General features: G+C 41.8%; 1 protein-coding gene across 2 annotated transcripts in view; it reads right to left on the bottom strand.

Annotated features, from left to right (window-relative positions):
- Positions 1 to 789: 789 nt before the first annotated feature.
- Positions 790 to 22846, bottom strand: part of TTLL1 (TTL family tubulin polyglutamylase complex subunit L1) — a 338922-nt gene continuing 316865 nt past the window's right edge. For both annotated transcript variants that reach the window (XM_085652479.1, XM_085652480.1), the window contains one exon: positions 790 to 5460. In XM_085652479.1, coding sequence (XP_085508605.1) covers positions 5331 to 5460 — 130 coding nt within the window. In that variant the 3' untranslated portion in view covers positions 790 to 5330. The remainder of the gene's footprint in view (positions 5461 to 22846) is intronic.

Below are 22846 nucleotides of genomic sequence, written 5' to 3'. Positions count from 1 at the left end.
TCTCGCTGGAAAGTATTCCGGTGCTAGGAGATATAGAATTTTGCCTAAAGGTTGCGTATGGCTATCAGGTTCATTCATGCACAATCACTGCAATGCCTTAAAATCATGGCTTGAACCTAGGCATCACAGGCAAACCCGATGAGGAGCTGAGAGCCCGATGGTCGGTCTACGGGAAAAAGATGCAGAGAAAAGCAGACAGGAAAGGCTGTCTCTCCCCTCCCCGCCCCCGTATCTGAGCTGAACTGACCGGTTAGGCCCGAACAAGAGAGTGAGGACCGCAGCAAACCTCGAGCCCCAGTAATACTCATCAGAACCTGATGGCGGAAAAAAAATCTAACATGTAGTTCGTGCCCAAGCCCATTGCCAACTAAGGGAGGATTCACCATATATCTCTCGACTCGAAAGACTTCATATGCAGAACAACTTGTAAATGTAAGATCTCAACACTAGAAGGCAGGAGTATGTAGAGCATGTGTACACATGATACAAACATAAATTTACCTTCCATTCGTCAGAGTATAGCTTACTCTGACTTGCTTTTGTGTCTTTGTTTTGTGACTAATACCTGATATTTCACGGAGACAAAATGGTGACAAGCTACTGTGTAGGTGTGGCCACTCTGAAATATAGCAATTTGTTTAGTTGGTGTTGATGAGAGAGGTTGGTGGGGTAGGACTGAATTTTCAAGGATAGATCTAACTTCTAAGACCAAGTTCCTCCATAGCAACTCTCATTTGAAAATCGGCAGTAATGTCTGCTATTTCTTCTACAATAAAATACAAATCACAATTGTTGTATCAATTTTATTGAAATAAATATGACCTGTACAATACATATACAATGCCATAGATACCATAGATGTGCAGTACTGTTGTTGTAGCAGCAGCCTGACCACAAACATTACTGATGTTAAGGATTGCAGACATTTTTCTCACCACAATAAGGAGTCCAAAGCCACAATTTGAAACTGCTGCTTGGGGTGTTCTAGGATCGTATTATCACATTTAATCATTTAGAGGTATACACAGGACAGTTCATTTGTACTCAGATAATCTTTTTAAGTATACAAGCCTGATGCAGCAAATATATGCTGGCAACAAAAGAATGGCTAGATTCAACATCAAGTGACTCCCTGTAGGAAACACACCACTTCAATCTAGAAAAACGCTTACAGGGATGTTTTGAAGGCAAAATATGGGATAGGCAAAATCCCCTTTGACATGCACCATAGCATGGTGTGATAAAAAGGCAGAATTAGTAGCAACAGATAAATACAGTAATTTATCTGCTCAGCAGAAATAAGAGTTCACCATTGCAAACAGTTTCTACTGCATCCACTTGTGGCACATGGGTATTTATTTTATATTTCACAATTATAGGCCGGAATCCTAAAAAATAATGCATGTTTACATTACTTTATTCAATTTTCGACATTCACAAAAACATCTAGGAGTATTTCTCTCCAACTACAAAAATTGTTGATTTTCAAGGTACATTTGTTGGAAGATAATCTGTGGTCGCATTTTTTCTGCAGGTCGACAGTGTACATGGTTATAAACAAAGAAACAACGGTGGCTATGCCATCCAACCCCGCACATCACTGCAATGTTGTTGATGAGAACAAAAGAAAAATGTTCTTTTCGTGCTTCTTTTTCAGTAATAGATCCCGTCAACTGGAGTGGTTTGACCGGTACACATGAATCCTGGTTGGCAATATTCAATAAGAAAACCGAAGCACACACTTACACTCCATGGTTGAAGTATCCATTTGATTTAATAAACTTCTGGTTTCAGAATTTGTAGTATTAAAGATGCTTTCTTCTCTGCACAGACATGTGGTGGTTTAGTAGAAGTTCGTTCTTCATTACAGATAGGCAGCCGACACGTTTTTCGGTCAAAGACTTCCTCAAGGCCCCAGGCACAGACTTCAGGATGCCGCGTTCTGACTACCAGACTTATCAAGGTCCTGCGCTGCACACAACCTTCCCGCGTGACGCTGATTCGGATATTACTATTTAACCTAACGACTGAGTGAAACTCTTCTTGATTTTGCTGACATTTACGCTTTACTGGCCAAATATTATCTCAACTATACAGCCTTGAGGAAGTCTTCGGAAGAAACACGTCAGCTGCCTATTTGTAATGAATAATGTACTTCTATTGAACCACCACATGTCTGTGCAGAGAAGAAACTATCTTTAACACAACAAATTCTGAAACAAGAAGATCATTATATCGAATGTATACTTCAACAATGGACTGTATGGGTGTGCTTCGGTTTTCTTATTGAGTGCACATGGTTATGGTTATTGAAAATATGCATTTTAACTTTATTTAGCGTAATTTTTTTGCAACATATCTTCTCCACACCCCGCACAATCCACACCCTATATGCACACTTATCCGAACCAGTTTCCTAGTTATTTTCATAGCCAGAAACGCCTATATTATAACTCCTTTTATACGCTTAAGGCTGCAGAACGTAAGGTCATATGGTGGATTTTCAACAGTTGTAATTTCCATCTATGGCTAAAGCGGTCCGCAAAACTTGAATGTAAGAATGAGACTCTGCCATTTTTGCCTCGAAATAAATTTTACACATCTAGATGAAATGTAGGTAAGGAAGACGTTCTGTGGATATAGGCTCTAAATACTAAGCAGACAATTGCAAGAGAAACACTACTGCATTATTAAAAAGTAGCAGTTTAATAGATATGCAAAAACCCACATATTATCAAGTGAACCAAGTAAACATAATTCCTATCTGGTATTTCCACTGAATCTAATGGAGAGAATATTACTTAATATTCCATTATTTTTATTAACTATTAGAACCCATCACAACCAACAGCAATTCATACTACATAAACATTACCACAAGTTAGCACCAAAAATACAGAGCCCACACTGAATCGGAAATTAGAAAACCCATGATCACAGGTTCAGAAACCAAAATGCACTACAACACATTTTTCCCAAAGAAAGAGTAGTCTACCTCAATCAATCCAGCCTCTTTCGTAATCAACAACAGGAAAACTGGAAGAAAAGAGCAGTGATGACTGAGGAGAGATAACGAAGGGAATGTATCTCACGAGAAAGGAAACCCATGAGAAAAAGAGGGTGTTGGAAATGCAGGAGGCATCTAAACAGAGTAATTACAAGTTCAAATGAAAATATTCAACAACATATATCATTAATGATTCCATTCCCAAAATGGTACCAGTGACCCAATGAAGGTCTCAAGTGGAACACCCCACAAGTCACATGTTTGACATCATGTCCTTCATTTTGCACTCACATGTGTTGAGGCACTACTGACATCCTTGAATAATGACTGGGGCACTTCCACTTGTGTAAAAAGAAAGACTTTACTGTCCTTAATGATCCTGAGTTGGTGCACAATACCAAATTGAAGCTGATATGCCTAAGACCTTCAACTTCGGCCTCACCACTTGAAACTTTTAATTTGTGGGAAAAGATCTGGGAAATTCAGAATCTGTTTTCCCTCGAGCCTCAAATCCTGCTTTAAAAATGTCTGCCTTTCTTAAAATGGGATCTCACAAGTCAGGGTCTTGAAGCAAGATTATCGGCATGACAACCACCAAGCATTATTGAGAAACCACCTTTCTATAAGAATGCTAGAAAGCCCTCTTCATCAATTTTTTGCCGGAGTACCGAGGGGAGTGAGCAAGCACTTCTATGAGATCCTTATGCGGATAAGTTACCATAGTTTCTCCAGAGTCTCCGCCCTGATGTCAAGGGATAACAAGACTTGGGACTGGATTGAATGTCCCTTCCATGTGGCTCACTTAACCAAAGCACAGCATCGAGCCCTGTTACCGTTTGGTCTACCTCCGTCATTCAGGCTTCCACCAGGGCAGAGGCCTTCTCCACTTTATCTGGGTTTTCAGTACTGAATCAAGTGCTAATCATGCTTTTCTGTCCTCCTGCCTACTCATCAATTGAGTAACTTGTACCTTCTCCTCCACCAGCTTTTGCTTCCTCTGCTGTTGCAGCTGGAAAAAGTCATTGTTATCTCTCCCTGAGTACTTTAGTGCCATTATGCAAGTCCAGGAATGCCACTTTGTCAATTTACATCTGGATCACACTTGGATAGGCTTTATCTGGCAGCTCCTCAAAAGGTGTGCCTCCTGACACACTCCCACCCCAGATATTGGTCAGCCACGATCACTAAACTTCAGCCTGGGTTCAGTAAGCATCTCCTGCTTAAAGGCACCCATCCTGGTGTTCGCTTTGAAAGGGCACTCTGCCAGGGCAAACAGTGGTAGGCATGGGCTGCTGGCAAATTGCTACTCGGTCTCCGTCACTTTATCTCCGATGCAGTATCAAAGGGAGATGCACCCAGCACCACATTTTACATTGCCAAAGGGCAATCTAAGCCCAATTCACTGCTTGAGGTCTGGAGTGGTGCACGAAGCCGGCAAGAAAGTGCTCATTGTCGGTCACGTGCCAAGCTCCACTCCCAAGGTTATTATTTAATAGGTCTGAAGCAACTACTAACCAATCTCCCTAGCTGTTAATTTTTGAGGCATTCAGAGTCAATACTTTCTTGTCCTCATCTCGCCATGCCTGAAGGCACAAACAGGTCTTTGTAAACACCATGTAAACAGAAGTTCTTTGTGTTGCACCATTATTTTGTCAGGGATAAAAACTACATTGCACAAATGAAAGATTCTATGTGAATCTGGCTTGATACCGAGTATACTACATGTTCCTCTAGGCTTGACACTTCACTGTCTTCCATCAAATCCTTTAAATAACTATCAACTGTATACTTAATCTCCATGCAGAATTAAAAGGATTACACAAAAGTTATGCACTACTCACTTCTATGAATACTATGATAAATTGTGCATATGAACGAAACATTTTTAAATAGTTTATGTATATATAATTAGAAGCGACATTTGGATAAAAAAGCATGACTTTTCAGGGGGTGTGTTCAGCACTGCATACTATCATGCAAAGGGATAAAAAAAAAAAGACAGTTGCCTATATTATGAACAGATGTACAATTTCTTAAACAAAATTTTACCTATTACATACCTCATTTTATATTCCTGATTTCACATGGCAAATGAGGTAGCAAAGTTCACAGAAGGGTCCAAGGTGCTGTCCCAAAATAACTTATAAGCAGTCCTGATTCGTGTCTGGGAAAGTAAACCGGTTAATTTCATAACCACCTATATGCCCCAGTCACTGGAAGTCACAGACCTGAGCCACTGGTGCACTGTGCAGGGCTCAGCTTCAAAAGTCTTCCAGAAAAAATGTCCTTCAAATGTCTTTTGAATGTAGCTTCATCTCAGAGGCTATTTCCAGGTTGTGATTCCTGACCTTCCAGAATCTCTTGCTCTGCTTCCTTTTAGTCCAATTGACTGTCCCGAACGACTTCTTATATCACGATCCGATGCCTCACTCTGGGCCAACTCTTCATCATACCTAAAAGCAGTTAGTATTTCATAGTGTTACAGCCATTGGACATCACAAAAATTATAAATATAAATTGAGAAGAAATAATGAAAACATAGTTTATGTGGACAACATTAATTTTACAAAACTATTTTACCCAGATTTTAAAGCAATGAATACACAAACCTATTAACTGAAAAGCTTATATAGAGCCCAAGCATTTCTAAACACACAGTTTTAGTGGTGGCCTCAAACCATCAGTTTCAGGGCACAAGGAGAGAAGAAAGGTGGGATGGACACAGGTAACACAATAGCGAGTTAACATGCAGGTGAAGCATAACAACATAGCAAAGGTTCAGTCCTGTATAGGAAGAGTATTGACTGGGAATGCCTTGACGATGATGACAGTCTTATGCGTCTGGATGGCTGTAAAAGTAGATGTTCGGTATTGGATCAGGTAGAATACTTTGCACTTTTATTGAAAGCAAGCAAAAAAAGGACTAGAAAAGTTGATGTTAAATGTGTCAAGGTGTGTTAATTAAATCTAGTAAGATACTTGTTAACATGTGACCTTATCAGTAGAATAATTTTATAACAAGAGGAACGGTGCAGTAATCCGAAATCCTCTGCAAATCTAACAGACATGTAGGAGACATGATAAGTAGGAGTCAAGGGTTTGGACAAGGTTGGAACTTTTATAATCTTGATCTTTAGACTGAGAAAAGTGAGACCTTTTCATAAATCTAGTTGCTTGCTTACTATGAACAGCATGCATAACTGGAGAGTTCCTCTGAAAGGTGTCACCTTAGGAACTCCAAGACACACGAATGATGGACGGAATGTGGAACGAATCAAACATTCACCCCCAGTCAAGAGATCTGGGTTAAATTAATTGTTCTTTTGCTCACCATGCCACCCCAGTTTAGACCGAGCCACATGCAAATCAGTCTTGATCCTGCTCCTCATGGGAACAGTCCAGCCCGAACCGCCAAGCCAGCATCCTGGGAGCGGTTTCGAGGTATCACCCCATATCAGCCAGGCTCACTTGAATCCAGTGGCACAGTGAGCTTGGGATCCACCTCTAGGCATACCCGGCGCAATTAGGACAAGAAAGCAAAAGACACACAAATGATGGACGGAATGCGGAACAAATCAAACATTCACCCCCAGCCAAGAGATCGGGGATGGCATAGTGGCATGAAGATTGGATTTTCAAAATTATTTTTATTTCGATAGAATCTACCATATTGCTTTGTCCTTTTTGCTCCTAATGCATACTTAGGCAATAATGTCTTAGGTTTAAACCTAGAATAACTGATAAAACCCTACCGAAAGGGAAACAGCCCTCACCTTATAAACACTGAAAAAACACCTGCAGCCACAAACTTAATGCCATTCAAAGAAAGAAAAAGGAGAGTGAAAGAGTCATTTTTATTTATTTCTGGAGAGGTTAATACAATGTAACTTTGTTATACAAGGTAGCAGCAAAAAAGACTGGGTTAATATTATTCTGCCTGGGTTTTGTTGTTTAGGAATGTCACAAAAAATATTGTTTCTTCTTCCTTTTGCTTTTTTTTAAGTTTTGCGGTCTTTGGTCTACGATGCAGGGTTTAGAGGCATTTTATAGGTCTTATTTGGTTATTTTGTAAACTCATTTGATATTTTAGCTAGGTCTGATACTTTCACTGATAGGTAAAATGGCTAGTTTCATAAGAATCTTTCCCCATATGTACCATCACATTTACCCACAGACAAAGAATGGATGAAACCCTCTGATACATCATCCTCCTTTTCTAGCGAGTCAGTATTGATAGTAGGTGAATTGCCAAACCAACCAGGCTTTAAACATTCAATGCAAGGAGAAGTGACAGGTTTGTGTGAAAAGATATCTGTCACCAAGCATTTGGGATAGTGGTGAAAACATGACACCAGACTTTTGGAAAACATGTAACACAGTGTCACTTGGAATGCTGCAGCAAAAGGTTCTTACCAAGTTCAACTAAGATTGGAGTGATATTGTTTGTATTTGCAGTGATTCAGCTACGTATATGAAAAATTTGTGTGATGACTGTCAAAATCTATACCTGAGCTGAAGTGCTTCCCTGTAAGATATCCTTGCCACTTGCTAGATGGTATGCTGAAATCATCTTTACAATCTTCAGAGTAAATGAAGAATGCTTTTGACTTTGTAGTCCATTCTGGTGCCCTGTTTCGTTATGCGCAGGCAATAAAAAGCAAATATTTCTCATTTTGTGTGGCATCAAAGAAATACTCATCCCAACTGTATCATTTAGCTAGTGGTTCTCAGTCTTAGAGGTCGTGAATTCTATATTATTCCACGTGGCAACTGTTTGCAGAATTTTTGCTTAGTGATGATGCCAAAGGCAAGAAGTGTGAGGATCTTCTGTCGCATATTGATAGTGATGTGAAAAAAAAGTACACTCTACTGCATTCTTATATTTTTACAGAAATACATGATAGCTGTAGTAGACAATCAAAAAACTAGAGCCTGAAAATACCCTCTTCTACCAAGTGTTCATTGTAATGGGTATAGATGTGAAACATCTCCTTGAGAGTAGGCTGGGAGACACTTATAGTGAGTTTGACACTGCAATATGTTCTATGTTAGAATGCTTGCCATTTGGTAAGCATGGTAATGTTGTGGAGCAATTCAGGAATTGGTATTTACAATGAATGTGAGGTGGCTTGCAATGATGCATAGAAATGTCCCATCATCCACCATGGCATTTAAAGTCAATGAAGCCTCACTTTTTTACTTTGCACAAGTTCTAGATCCCTTCCGTAAAGGGGAATTTTTCTCCAGACTTTGAAAAGTACTGCTTCATTTTTGACCGCTTCATTAACTCTGAGGGCATATGCGCCCAGTTCAACGCATATGGTACAGAACCTGTCCCAGAGAATCATAATCTTCGGGTGCACCAATATTTACATGGGAAGCTAAGTCAATGGCCAGAGTTAACACATTCTGTACTAAATGTTTTGGCATTGCCTGTCTCAAGTGCCAATGTTGAGAGGGCCTTTACACAGATAACATTTTACATGGGAAGGACAGAGCGAGCCTACATGACCAAAGACTCACAGAAAAAGTATTGTATTGTATACTACAATAATTTTAATTTGGAAGAATGTATTTGGACCTCATATACACTGTACGTACACTGTCTATGTACCATGCACTATCAGATCATCTGCGGCGTACCCCAAGGATCATCTGCGGTGTACCACAAGGATCATCCCTCAGCCCGACACTGTTCAACATCTACATGGCACCGCTCGCCCACGTCGCCCGACTGCACGACCTCAACATCATATCCTACGCTGACGACACCCAGCTGATTTTCTCCCTCACCAAGGACCCCCTCATCACCAAAGCCAACCTCCACGAAGGAATGAAGGCCGTCGCTGAGTGGATGAGGAAGAGCCGACTGAAGCTGAACTCGTACAAGACGGAGGTCCTCATCCTCGGCTCCACCCCGTCAGCCTGGGACGACTCCTGGTGGCCAACCACACTGGGAACAGCACCGACACACACCGACCACGCACGCAACCTGGGGGTCATCCTCGACTCGACAGACCCCGACTCGACACTCTCCATGACCAAGCAGGTCAACGCCGTCTCGTCCTCCTGCTTCAACACCCTACACATGCTCCGCAAGATCTACAGGTGGACCCCCCCCCGAAACAAGAAGAACGGTCACCCAGGCCCTCATCAGCAGCAGGCTGGACTACGAAAACGCCCTTTACGCGGGAGCCTCAGCCAAACTCCTGAGACGACTGCAACGCATACAGAACGCCTCTGCACGCCTCATCCTCGACATCCCTCGCCACACCCACATCTCACCCCACCTGAGAGACCTGCACTGGCTCCCCGTCTACAAGAGGATCACTTTCAAGCTCCTCACCCACGCACACAAAGCACTCCACAACACCGGACCAGCATACCTCAACAGACGACTCACCTTCTACACCCCGAACCGCCAGCTCCGCTCCGCCGACTTCGCCCTCGCAATCGTCCCCCGCATCCGAAGAGCGACCACCGGCGGAAGATTGTTCTCTTACCTTGCCGTTAAGACCTGGAACACCCTCCCCATCCTCCTATGGCAGACCCAGGACCTACTGACCTTCAGGAGGCTACTCAAGACCTGGCTGTTCGAGCAGTAGCAGCACCTCCTCACCCCTCCCCCCCCCCCCAGCACCTTGAGACCCTCACGGGTGAGTAGTGCACTTTAGAAATGTGCTGATTGATTGATGGATTATCAGTGCAGAAAGCAGACTTTAATACAATCAAAACATTCCATGAACACCGGAAAACACTTTCTCAGTTGTTTTTATGGCTATAAAAATTGTAACCTCTGATAACCACTGTTTTTTTAAGGTATTGAAATCACTGGATAACACTGAGAAAAAAAAAACACTCGAATTTACCAAAAATAAAAACTGAAAACAGGAAAGTCTATGCATACTCTTTTTATCAGCGCATTGCAGTGCTTCAATTAAAGCCACTAGTCATCTATACTAGATACTGTTTACTGTACTTGCACTGCTCGTACAAATGAAGATAATGAGGCTCACATTTACATGGCCTTTTCAAATTTTTCCATATATGATTTAAATATCTTTATATATATATATATATATATATATATATATATATATATATATATATATATATTACCTACTGGCGGTCGCCAGTAGGTAGTTATAGTTAGGACCACGTTTCCATAGGAAATCCGCAACATTCTATTTTGAATAACTTTGGCGCCGGTCGACGAATCCTCGCGAATTTTTCAAAATAGGTGGGGCGCTACGCTCCGCTCCTACCCTGAAAGTCTCGGGGGGATTCGTCAAGCGGGGGCTGAGATAAAAGGGGGGTCCCAAAACGCGTTTTTCCCATGCATTTTTCCATAGGACCTTTAGACAGGGCTACAGCCCGAACGGCTGAACAGAATTACTTGAAATTTGGCAGAGAGGTAGTCCTCAGGTCAAGGAAGTGCCTTTTGTAGGTTTGGTGTAAATCTGTTCAGTAGATTCTGAGAAAATAGCCTTTAAATCAATATATATATCTGAGCCAGCTTACGGTGCGCTTACGGTACGCTTACCGTACGCGTACGGTGACGTGCGCGAGCGCGATTCTGATTGGCTCTTAGATCTTAGTAAACATTCGAATCGGCCGAAACCAGGAAGCGGCGGCCGCCATTTTCTCTCTCGCATTGAGAGAGATGTTGAAAATACAAAGCACAAAAACATGTAAAGGGGCTGTTTAGACAGCTCCCACACACATAGCCAAGATGGGGGGGTCCCCAAAGATCCCCCAAGGGCAAAAACGAAAAAAAATTTTTTTCGCTAATTTCGCCGATTACCGCAATCTTCTGCTGATGACATATGTGTCTTTATGAAAAAAAAATATTTGTAATATATGTATAGCTAAAAATGTATGGAAGAAGACATGGGCAAATAAGTGTCTAAATACAGTATTAGCATCAGCAGAGGATTGCGGTCGCGTGAGTTATAGTTGCCTGCACTAACTATAACGGGGGAATTTCATTGGTTTTTTATCAGTAAAATTTCCGCTAACTATAACATGTGTGAAACCTATGGTTTTTTCAGTGAATATATATATATATATACACATACAGATGAGGGAGGGTCCAATGACAAAGGTCAACAGTACAAACAGTCACGCAATTTCCCCGAGAAGGTCAGGAGACCGAAACGCGTAGGGATATTATCATGTTCCGGCGTGAAGAAAATGCAGGATTACTGAAAGCTGAATGCGCCTCTAATCCTTTGCAGGACACGTGAGGATTGTTTTCTGATATTTTGGCGGCGCCGGTCCAGCGCCGTTACATAGGCTGCCCCACCTCGCTAACCGCGGATTGCTGCGTAGGGGGTCCTGGTCTGCCCCTTATGATGGACTTACCAGGAGCTTTCAGGCGTTGATGCCGATACATGGAACATGAATATTGTGGCCCATTGAGGGATTAATTTAAAGACGGCTGTCTTTTTTCAAACTATGATGGTTTTGATGAACTACCATGACCAGAATACATCTGGAGGCTATTACTGTGGTTGGCCCAGATGAGGGAGGGGCCAACGACATAAAGGTCAACAGTACAAACATTCACGCAGTTTCCCCGAGAAGAAGGTCAGGAGACCGAAACGCGTAGGGATATTATCATGCTCCGGCTTGAATAAAATGCAGGATTACTGAAAGCTGAGTGCACTTCTAATCCTTTGCAGGGCACTTGAGGATTGTTTTCTGATATATATATATATATTTTTTTTTTATTTTCTTGCACTTGATTATCTGCTATTTTTGATTTTCTAGACAGCCGTGTATTCCCTGAGTATGAGTGGCAGAACACAGGTTAAGAAATGTTGCCCTAAAATGTATTATTGCTGAGTTATTTATAATAATCACAATTATTCTAATACACAATTTGAAGACTGATAGTGTATAATAAATAATTGTATAGTGTAAAATGCCAACCACCCAGTGTGTGTACTGATTTCAGGTTGTGGGGTAGGGGTATGTAGATACTACCTGCAGATGAGATTTTCTGACAGGTTTGTCTGACTCCAAACACTCCTGCCTACCCAACATACCTCAGTTGGAGAAGAGTGATGGATACCTCTGAGTTTTTCTCTTCTTCAAAAGGGTCAAAAGATATTTTAGAGCATTGGACCAAAGAGTAAATGTCTATAGGGAAAGCTCAGAGAAGGAACAGTTCTGGGATCTTCTGGATAATGTGACATCGGGTTGAGTGTAGGGATAGGACAATGACCCAATGATTAAAACCTCTGGTCAGCTCAAGTTGTATGTTATGGGTATCCCCCGTAAAGAACATCAGCAGAGAGTGGAACCACCAAGCTATAGGCACAAGAGGTGGTTCAGATCAAATGGGTGCCATAGCTGCGGAGGTCATATGAGACGAGTCAAGAAAAAAAATATTTTAAAAAAAAGATGAGAACGTGGTACTGAGAAAAGACTGGCAACTGGTCCCGGGGTGAATTCAATAATAGATTATTTGTATATTCTACATTCAGAAGTCAACAGTCACCTGACACAAAACAATAAGAATGACAAAACTTGCAACTTATTGAAATTAGAAGAGTGGCCTGTTTTTTCATTTAATAAATAATGTAATGTAATATGTTATGCTATGGTATGCTATGCTGTTATGTTATAGGAACTTATAAAGTGCTCTGTTGCCCAGAGAAAGGCATTCTGGCTCTATAAATAGAGCGCTTGGATGGACTGAGGCAAGAAAAAGATGAAGTAAATATCCACATCTTTAGCTCCTAAATAAATTGCAAAATATTGGGTTCCTTATGGAGAACCAGAGGCAACTCATTCCATTTCTTCGAAACAAGAGAAGAGAAAGCTCGACCTTCTCATCTACTCTGATGTATACAAGGAATGAAAAGAAGACAAGCGCAGGAAGATCGCAGAGGGCTGACCGAGTGATGGAATTGAATTTTGTCCGAAAAACATTTAGGACCATTCCCATAAAGGTAGACACATGGGCCGACCTGGGAAGAGTAAAGAAAAAAAATGGAGTTGAACAAGCTCTTTAGATGGGATGCCATGGTACAGAGAACGGTCATAGTGCAGCTTAAATATCACAAGTGCATGCATTGTAACTTTTCTCACCTGCAGAGGAAGAACTATAAAAAAGAAATCTGAGCATTTTTACTGTTTGGAAGCAAGAGGCAGTAAGTTGTCTCACCTGCAAAGCCATCAACAGATCTCTGTCTAACCCAACCCCAAGATTTTTAATCAATGTGACCACTGTAGGGAGATGGCCAAAGTTGGAATGCCAACAGGGATTCGTCCATGGATGATTAAATCCGTTTTGTCATAGTAAAGCCTCAAACAGCTGGAAAACATCCAGCTGGAGGCTGCTCAGAAGCATTCTTGGATTTTAATTTTGGTGATGAAACAATTTTCCAAATGGAAACAACAATTTGTGTGCCATCAGAGCAAGTGAGGACATTGAAGCCAAATTAGTTAACTAAATTAACTAATGGTATCATGTAAATAGTGCATAATGTAGGACTTAGAGAGGATCCCTGAGGCACTCCATTGTCCAAGATTGCCCATGGCAGCGACAAGAATGGTTTCCATACCGTGGTTTGCACAGAACACGAACTAAGAGTAATTGTTTCCATGACTTTGGCCGACAATGGTAGGAGAGATATTGCGTGATAATTAGCAGAGATCAGGGATAAGGGATCTGCTGAGGGCTTTTAAATAAAGGAATGACATGCTCATATTTACAACTATCTGGGACAATGACAGTTTTAATAGAAACATTATATAATGCAGTGAGATGGGGAAAGTACAGAAGCTACCTGGTCCAAGAATATTGGTGGACATGAATTTTGTGAAGATAAAGATAGTTTTGACTTTATCAGTAGTGGCCATCAAATTTAGCAAATGAAGAGCCATTTCTGCTGTAAAGGGTTGACCCCAACAATCGAGAATTTTAATCTAAGATTAGGGTTCAAAGTTACTGTCAATTTTATTATTTTCTACAATGAATGATGATAAATTATCACAAAAAGGCATTGATGTCGGGTGCAGATTGTGCACAAGCTGTAGGGTGGGAGAAACTTTTAAAGATCTGAAACAATTATCTGGATGAATTATTTGCCGACAGAATTATGTAGGTATAAAAAGATCGAGTATCTGCTTATAATACTACCTGATGGCGAATTTATATTGAGCTTTCCTTTCAGTTCAATAATGGACATGCAACTTCCGCTTCAATTCTTTGCAATGAGATTTCAGAGCACCCAGCTCATGAGTGAACCAAGGTGCTTAGGATTGTGGTAAATATTTCATTACCGGTACTATTTTTTATGCGGTAAAGTCTATTAAGAATAACTCAGTAAATATAAGAGGCAGAATCCGTGGTATTAGAGGTTTTAAAAGGCTTTATTCCTATACAAAGGAATACAATTCGAATTGTAGGCATTCTATTCCATCACCACGAAAGTTCAGGAAGGAAGGGCATACATTATTGACAGATAGGCAGTTTTATAGAAAATACATTACAGTGAAACAGATGCAAGAGGCGTAACAGCTGATAGTACTGATAAAAGGTGCATACGTAACTAATAGAGGCGTATGTATGGGCGTAATTTAATAAACGTCATCATACATGATGTCACAAGTGGGTGGATCCATAAGAGAATCCTGCAATGTCAGCAGAAATATTTGGCAAAGATGCGCGCGCAGCCGCATGACGTGTGATTGACGTGCAACTAGAGGGTGAAGGGGACTTGACATTTAGCTCTACATGTGGAGACAGAAGTCTGGGGGTCATGTCAACCTAATCCCAAATCATATCTAATATCCTATGTTTAAAGAACTGTGTTATCCAAAAGGAGAGGTCTCTAGGGTAGAATCTATTCTATACTGACTGTTAGTGCGTGTACAAGCGTCTAAGTGTCTACACTAGATGCGAGGGAGTAGGAATATTCCATGGTAACGGGGCTATGAATTACTTGCATGAGGACAGCGAGGCCTGGCCCTTTGCACGGTAGCTGGAGGAATGTTTACCTAAACTACTAGACAGGAATGCATCGGATGAGGAGCGGAGTAGATAATCTTGAAGGTGAAATACAGTTTTTGGCAGGCGACAGGCTGGATCAGGCACCGTTAGCCGCGCAGGGAGTAGGACAAAGTTCATGGATACAGATGCAGGCTCAGACTGGAGCTTTCAGAGGCAGAAGGCAGGAAAAGGTTTGAAGACAGAATTCTGGGCCTACTCGCCTGAATCTGTAAAATGTGGAAAGTGAACCACATAAAGTCGGTGGCCTTTCATACTTAGGAATGGAATATCTGACCCATTCATGGCGGATCTGAAAGAGGACATGTTGACGGTGGACGCACATATATTTGCGTCTTCAAAACTGGAACAGGAGGGAACATACATGTACTTATAGCATGCACATGGAGCCGTTGGGGTCTACGATAGGGGACATAACTGATCACAAAATTCATATTTCCTCATTCCCTCCTTGTCCCCTACGGACCCTCAGGAGATATCGATCTTCATCAATCCATCGATCTGTTCATATAGCATCATTTGTTCTTCTTTCTTCTTCCGGGATCTTGAACGAAAACTTGGATGTGGGATACACGAGGTGACACACAGACCACAAATCGCTGGCCCACATTGTATACATAAGCAGCAACTGAATAGTATGAGAAAGCCAATACCTAGGAAGGATAGGATTCTCCATCCCCAGGCTGACAACACGCCCCAGAACCAACCGGACCAAGTCCAGGTGCCTGGACTCTGGTGTATCTGGCTTACAATCTTATGAAGGCGAGTTATGGCTTTATATACTGACGGCGAATTTTCTGGTATGAAAATGCAGCAACTTGATCCGATGACCCTACAAGCTCCGCCCCTATCGGCCAGGATGACGTCAAGGACAAGACGATTTTGAAGCACAACAATCCGCATAGCAGACTGCTCTTCGGTTAAATTGCCTAAGGCGGAAATAGTTTCGTTCACTACTGCTTCAAGGGTTCTGGTTAATCTACGTATCAGCTTACTATTAGTGACTGTACCTATATAGGGAAAGAAACCTTTATTGAAATCTGTGTATTTTTCCCATGCTGTCTCAGTGTAATCGACAATTGGGAGATCTCTCTGCTGTCTATTGTGTACTAAATGGGTATTTCTATGATAATCAGGAGGAGCTAGGAAAACAGGTGGTAGAAGGAATGCTATGTAACAGGTACCATCCCAATCTAGAGGTAGACGTATATATGCGGTCTGGCCACATATAAAGTAGGAATGGCGAGAAGCTCTAAATGTAGACTTGCCTTGATCACTGAATTTTATTACAGTGGTACATTTACTATGGCCCATGTGTATGGAACCATTCTTTCTTACACACAATTCCCCTTTTACTGGGAATACTGACATGGCGGGCAAGATTGGTGTAGCTTCAGATTCAACGTTCAGGATCATAAGGTTAAGTGTAAAATTACCTAATCCATATACTTCATTTTCTAGATCAGTTCCTGTTCTTTTGGGAAGTCCCTCCTTGTTAGGGTAGCAGACTTTAAGCAAAACTAAGTTCAGGTTTCCCCATACCCAGTTGTCTTGATAAACTGCGGAATTTGAATCTAGGGAATTAATCAAACTAAACCATGCTCCACAGGAGCCATTGTGTGTGAATGGATAGGGAAAGAGGGGCAAAACTCCCTTATAGTTCTGATAGGGAGGGAGTCGGCCACATATCCAACAATTTGTGGCATTGCTGGTTTGATGAGAATGATGTAACATACTAATGAATGTGTTGTTGCGCAGCGCAAATCTATAGGACAACTCATGCGGAGGTAATTCGCTAAAAGAATGTTCTGCAGTTACATTGTAAGCACGCTTAAGAATAGGGTAATACATGTGCAATAGTATGCTGACAATGATGATCAGAAGACTTAGAAAAAACAAAATTAATAATGTTACTGTGCAGTGACTACGAAATGATTTACAATACGCATGCTTCTTAAGCTGCATCTGATGATTTCTTTCTCTATTCCGGTCTAGAGGATACATTGTCAGAGACAAATTCAACCGATTCACCTTGGAGAGGACTTAAACAATCAAATTGTCTGACTTACTAGACCTCAATTTTAGTTTGTAAAGTTCTGGTTTTGACTGCTCAACCAAGGGGAGCTTTGAGTCTGTCTGTGAGGGAATACAGGGTTGAGTATTCACACTGGATGGTAGTCCATAAAATTTCTTGATATGACTCGAGTGCAACCACCCTTTCCGTCCCTCGATCTTCACAGCTGTCCTTGTAGTCAGTAGAACCAACTTAGGCGACTTCCACCTAGGATCCAGTTGGGTCTTCCGGTCAAAATTCCTGACCAGAACCAGGTCCCCAGGAACCACGTCATGGGGCTTCACCTCAGTATTATCGGGAAAGGCTGCGGTTACCTGTGAACGACAAGATTGTAGTGCAGACATCAAGGAAGCCAGGTAATCTGTCAGCATATTACAGTCAACATCAGTGATTTTGCGAGGTATAGGCGTCCCCCACATATTTGGTGGTCTACCGAAGATCACCTCGTACGGGGATAGCCCTGTTCGAGAATGTGCTACCATTCTCATGTAAAAGAGCGCAACTGGTAAGGCTACTATCCAATCGACTCCTTTTTCGCTACATATTTTGGACAATCTAATTTTCAGAGTTTGATTATGGCGTTCCACGAGACCTGCCGCCTCGGGATGTCGGACACAGTGGAATTTCCATTGGTAGCCTAACAGAAGGGAAACGTGTTTCATTAGTTCGGATGAGAACGGCTGGCCATTATCTGAGTAGACAACACGTGGTAAACCGTACCGTGGGAAGAATTCTCAAACTAACTGTTTGGCAGTAGTCGGGGCAGTGTAATCTGAAACCGGGTATGCTTCTGTCCAACGGGAAAGAGCACAGACAACTACGAGAACATATTTGAATCCTCGACATCGTTCCATCTGGATATAATCCATCTGGAGGACTTCAAAAGCATGATCGGGAGTTTGAAATCCACCCTGCTCTACGGGGATGCTTTTACCTGGATTAAACTGACAACATATCATACAGGTACGAACTTTTTGTTTAGCTGCTGCTCGCAAGTGTTTGTTGAACCAAATGTGTTGTATGCTGTCTAGCATAGCTTTTTCTCCTAGGTGCGCTGGACTATGTATAGTGTTAATGATGACTTGAACCATTGAGTCGGGAAGAAACCATATAGATTTTTCCTTCGTCATCCATCCTTGATCTGTTTGGATCCCTCCTAATTCAGTCCATTTCTTTATTTCTTCTGGTGTAGCATGTGTCTGTATGTCAATTACATCAAGAGCGGGATCCTTAACTGTCATGCAATGTGTTGGTGTCGGAACTATTGTCTTTGTCATGTCAGTTGTGGGAGTCTGATTCTGAGCAGTCTGTTTAGCTGTTCTGTCAGCTAGGTCATTACCCTGAGAAATGATATCGGTAACCTTTGTGTGGGCTTTGCATTTCATAATCGATATTGCAGTAGGTAGATGAATCGCGTCTAATAGGGCTTGAATGAGGGGTCCGTGTTGGATGTGAGCACCGTGAGAAGTTAAATAACCTCTCTCTCGCCACAATACGCCGAAGTCATGGACGACTCCGAATGCATAACGTGAATCTGTGTATATGTTGACTTTTTTATTTGTGGCTTGAATACAGGCTTGTGTCAGAGCGATGAGCTCTGCTGCTTGAGCTGACAAAGTGTTAATACAGTTTGTTTCAATGACTTCAGTGTCTGTTGTGACTGCGTAAGCGGCCACTAACTCTCCTGTACTTGTTCTCATACATGACCCATCTACATACAATGTCAAGTCTGGATCTGACAAAGGGATATCTGTCAAGTCTTGTCTGGGTTTCGTCGTGATAGTAATGACTTAGACACAATCATGTGCCAATGGATCTGTTCCGCCTACTGGTAACAGTGTGGCAGGATTTAACGTATTACAACGTCTGATTTCTATATGTGGTTGAAACAATGTTAATTCGTAACCGGTGAGTCTCGCTATAGTCAAGTGTTGTGTTTGTGTGCGGTTCAAGAGAACCTCTACTGCGTGTGGTACTTGTACTGTCAATTGATGTCCTAACACTATGGCATCGCTTTGTCTGATTGCTAAAGCTGTTGCTGCCACTGATTTCAGGCACGCAGGAAGTGCCTGAGCTACTGGATCTAATGTACTAGAGAAATAAGCACATGGTTTATGTGATCCTGCTTGTTCCTGAGTGAGTACTGACAAGGCAGTACCTTCGCGTTCTGTAACAAAGAGTGTAAACTGTTTACTGTAACATGGTGTTGCTAGGACAGGTGCTTGGCATAAAGCTTTCTTTAAGCTTTCAAAGGCATGTGTATGTTCTTGAGTCCAAGGGAGGACAGTCGATGTGGCTGCCTCCTGTGTTGTCAACTGGATGAGTGGTTTTGCTAGAAATGCATATTGAGGGATCCACTGCCTACAGTATGAAGTGAGGCCTATAAAAGCCCGCACCTCCTTTTGTGTCTTGGGTGGTGACATGTTAGCAATTAACTGGATGCGGTCGGGTGTAAGCTGCCTTCCCTCCTTGGACAGCGAGTGCCCAAGGTAAACAACTCGCTGGACACAGAATTGCAGCTTAGAAGGGGACACCTTGTGCCCCTTGTCGGCCAGAAATTTCAAAACCGTCAGTGACGCTGTCTCACATTCAGGTTCGCTTCGGGCGGTGATCAGCAGATCATCGACATATTGAAGCAAGGCAGTGTTAACTGGCATGTGGATACTGTCAAGTTCTCGTTTCAGTGCTTGGCTATAGATGCTGGGGCTTTCTGTAAATCCTTGAGGTGCGCGTGTGAATTTAAAACTTCGTCCATTTAAACTAAATCCGAACAGATATTGACTTTCCGGATCGATTGGGACACTAAAGAAAGCATTCTTGAGATCAATTACAGTGAAAAACGTTGCTTCTGAGTCAATAGCTGTGAGTAATGAAGAGATATCTGGGACCACAGGGTATTGTGGTACAATACATTTATTTAATTCGCGCAGATCAATAACCAATCGATATACTGGTGGTGCTTTTGGATCCGTTCTTTTAAGAATCGGAATTATCGGGGAATTACATACATTGGAGTCGGTTTCGACAACCACTCCTAGTGCAATGAGCTCGTCAATGATTTGCAGTAAAGCCACTACAGCATCTGGTGGTAACTTGTATTGTCGCATTCGTGGTAGTACTATTCCTGTTTTCAGTGTAACTCGATATGGTGTAATGTTCATGCAACCAACATCAGTGGGGCCTTGTGCCCATAAATGTGTAGGTAAATTCTGCAGTCGGTGATCCATGTCTCTGGACACGTAGTGACCTTTAAAGTCACGTAAAAATAGTCGTACTCCTTCCGGAGAACAACATATAATGGCTCCTAGAGCTTTCAATGTTTTTATGCCTAACAAGTTTTCTGGACATGATTTAGTAAGCAATAAATCTGTAGTACGTGTCAATGGACCGACTGTAAGTGGAAGAGGTTGTGTTACGTCATTAATTATAGGTTTTCCTGAGAATCCAAGGGAAATATTTTGTGAGCCTGAGAGGGGTGCCCCTGGAACTTCACTGCGTCTTATAGTTGTTCTGCTTGCCCCTGTATCAAGTAAAAACTTTCTGTCTTCCCCTAATAGTTCACTATGTACATAAGGTCCCTCTTGGTCTACAGGAACCTCAATAAGGGGTAAGCCAACTTCCCTCTCTAGGCTATCTCATGAGTATCGCTGATAATCGGGATAATCTGTTTGTGCATACTGATACATCTGTTGTGTCGTTGCTTGTGTTGCAGAAATAGGCTGCACTTGTGGTGGTGCTACGATCTGTTGTGGAGCTGCCTGTTGCGGAGCTAGTTGTTGCGGAGCTAACCTAGGTTGTGCATGCTGAGGGATTTGTTGTTGATTCTGATCCTGTCTAGGTGGACGTGGTCTTTCCTGGGTTCTACCTGTGGCAATATTATGTTTCAAGACTGGACAATCGTGTATATAATGACCTTGTTGTTTACAATAGTTGCATGTCCCTTTCGTTGGACCTGCGGAATCACCTTTTTGATGACCATCTGACTGTGCAACAAGCATTTTCATTTTTGTATCTTTCATACGTCTTTGTTGATGTTCTTGTTCTTCTCTAATTCTATTGTGGTGATATTGTAACATCTGTAACATCTGTGATGGGGTATTACCTTGCCAGGTACTTTCGAATTTCAATACTCTATTCTTGACTTGCAGCAGAGAATTTTCAACTAATTTTGTCACAAACAGATGTGGATATGACTCACTACTGGCTTTTATGCCACTATTTATACCAAAACATTTTTCAAATCGGGAATAGAAATCACTAGTGTCTTCATCTGGCTTTTGTTTACAGGCTGAGATTGCACCCCAGTCTTCCTTTTTCGTAGTTAATAAACGTGGCAGTACCTGTATTAGTAATCCTGCTAGTGCTGTAGTCTTTTCCCCAAGCCCTGCTCCTGCAGCTCGGGCCCTTTCTTCGTTTTCTAATGCTGTCCAATCTATCTTTTGGTCTCCCACCTCCCATTCTTTTTCTTTGAGTTTCTCATAAACACCGGCGGGTAATAGGACTTTTAATATTTTCATAATGTCGGGGTAGGTATACTCTCCCATGAGTAACATGTCCTTTATTTCACGATGGAAACCTGCTGGGTCCTTGTCATGGCTGGGTACTACTTTCTTCATTTCTAATAATTCCAATTTAGTTATAGGCGTGTACACAAATACGCGTGTAAAATTATCACCGTCACCTCTTATTGGGTGCACTTCGCGTAACGAGTTCTGTCTATCTATGTGATACATTTTTCTTCCCATAATGGGAACTGGAACGTGTTCTGGGCATACGAAATTTAAATATTGGTTTCGGGATTCTAGAATTTCCTTAATCAAATCAGTACCTGACCCTCTCCATATATTCGTGAGTAGTTCTGTCAATATGTCAGGTAAGGGTCCTGGATCGGAGTGTTGGCTTTTATATAATATAAGGAGGTGTTGAATCATGTATATACTAGCTAAACGCTGTTCATATGGGTCAAGATTCAGAAACGTGTGTGCAAGTACATCATCATTGTATTCGCCGGGACTGTCAGCCCATTGTACTGCTGACCTGGCTAATTCTTGTTCGTCCATGGAATCGAGCATGTGGTACCCCCTTCGATCTCGGAGTAATTTATCAGCGGCTTGGAATAGGTGTTCAGGGGATTTTGTATTTAACATAGGGTTTGGAAAATGTCTATTATATTCTGGACGTATCGCACGTATCGGATCATTAAAGCCTCTGGTATTATTATGGGGTCTTCCTCTACCTACATAAGCTATCGTTTCTAGTTGCTCTGATTCTTGCTCCTCCTCTTCTTCTGATTCTACTCTGTCTGTTTCTCGTCTTTCTTTATGTATTCGTTCTACTTCCTTGCAGATCTTTCGACACATGGCGATTATACACGCCTGTCTATCATGTTTCTCTTCTGATACATTCTGACCCCATTTGGCAAGTCTTTGCATGGTTTCGTGATCTGCCCCAGGCCTGTCTTGATTCCTAATTACACAATTTATGAAAAAACGTAGTAGTTGTCTTTGGACATCCACTTTCTGGTATTCCATAGCTTCGTTAATACTTTCTGGACCTCGCCCTGTTTGGACAAAGCGATATATTTCGTCTAGGTGTTCACCCATTCCTGGTATTGTCATTAAATATAATGTAGCTCGTCTTATACGTAGTGATGATATGAGCAATTTATCCTGTCTACCTGGTACTGGGTCGTATCTACAATCCACAAGCTGTTCTTTAAACATGTCGGATGTTGCTAGTTGGG

Source organism: Triturus cristatus, chromosome 4_1, assembly GCF_964204655.1.
Source record: "Triturus cristatus chromosome 4_1, aTriCri1.1, whole genome shotgun sequence".
NCBI classification, from domain to species: Eukaryota; Metazoa; Chordata; class Amphibia; order Caudata; family Salamandridae; genus Triturus; species Triturus cristatus.
The sequence above is the reverse complement of the archived record's forward strand: the minus strand, read 5'-3'. Positions and strand labels throughout refer to the sequence as shown.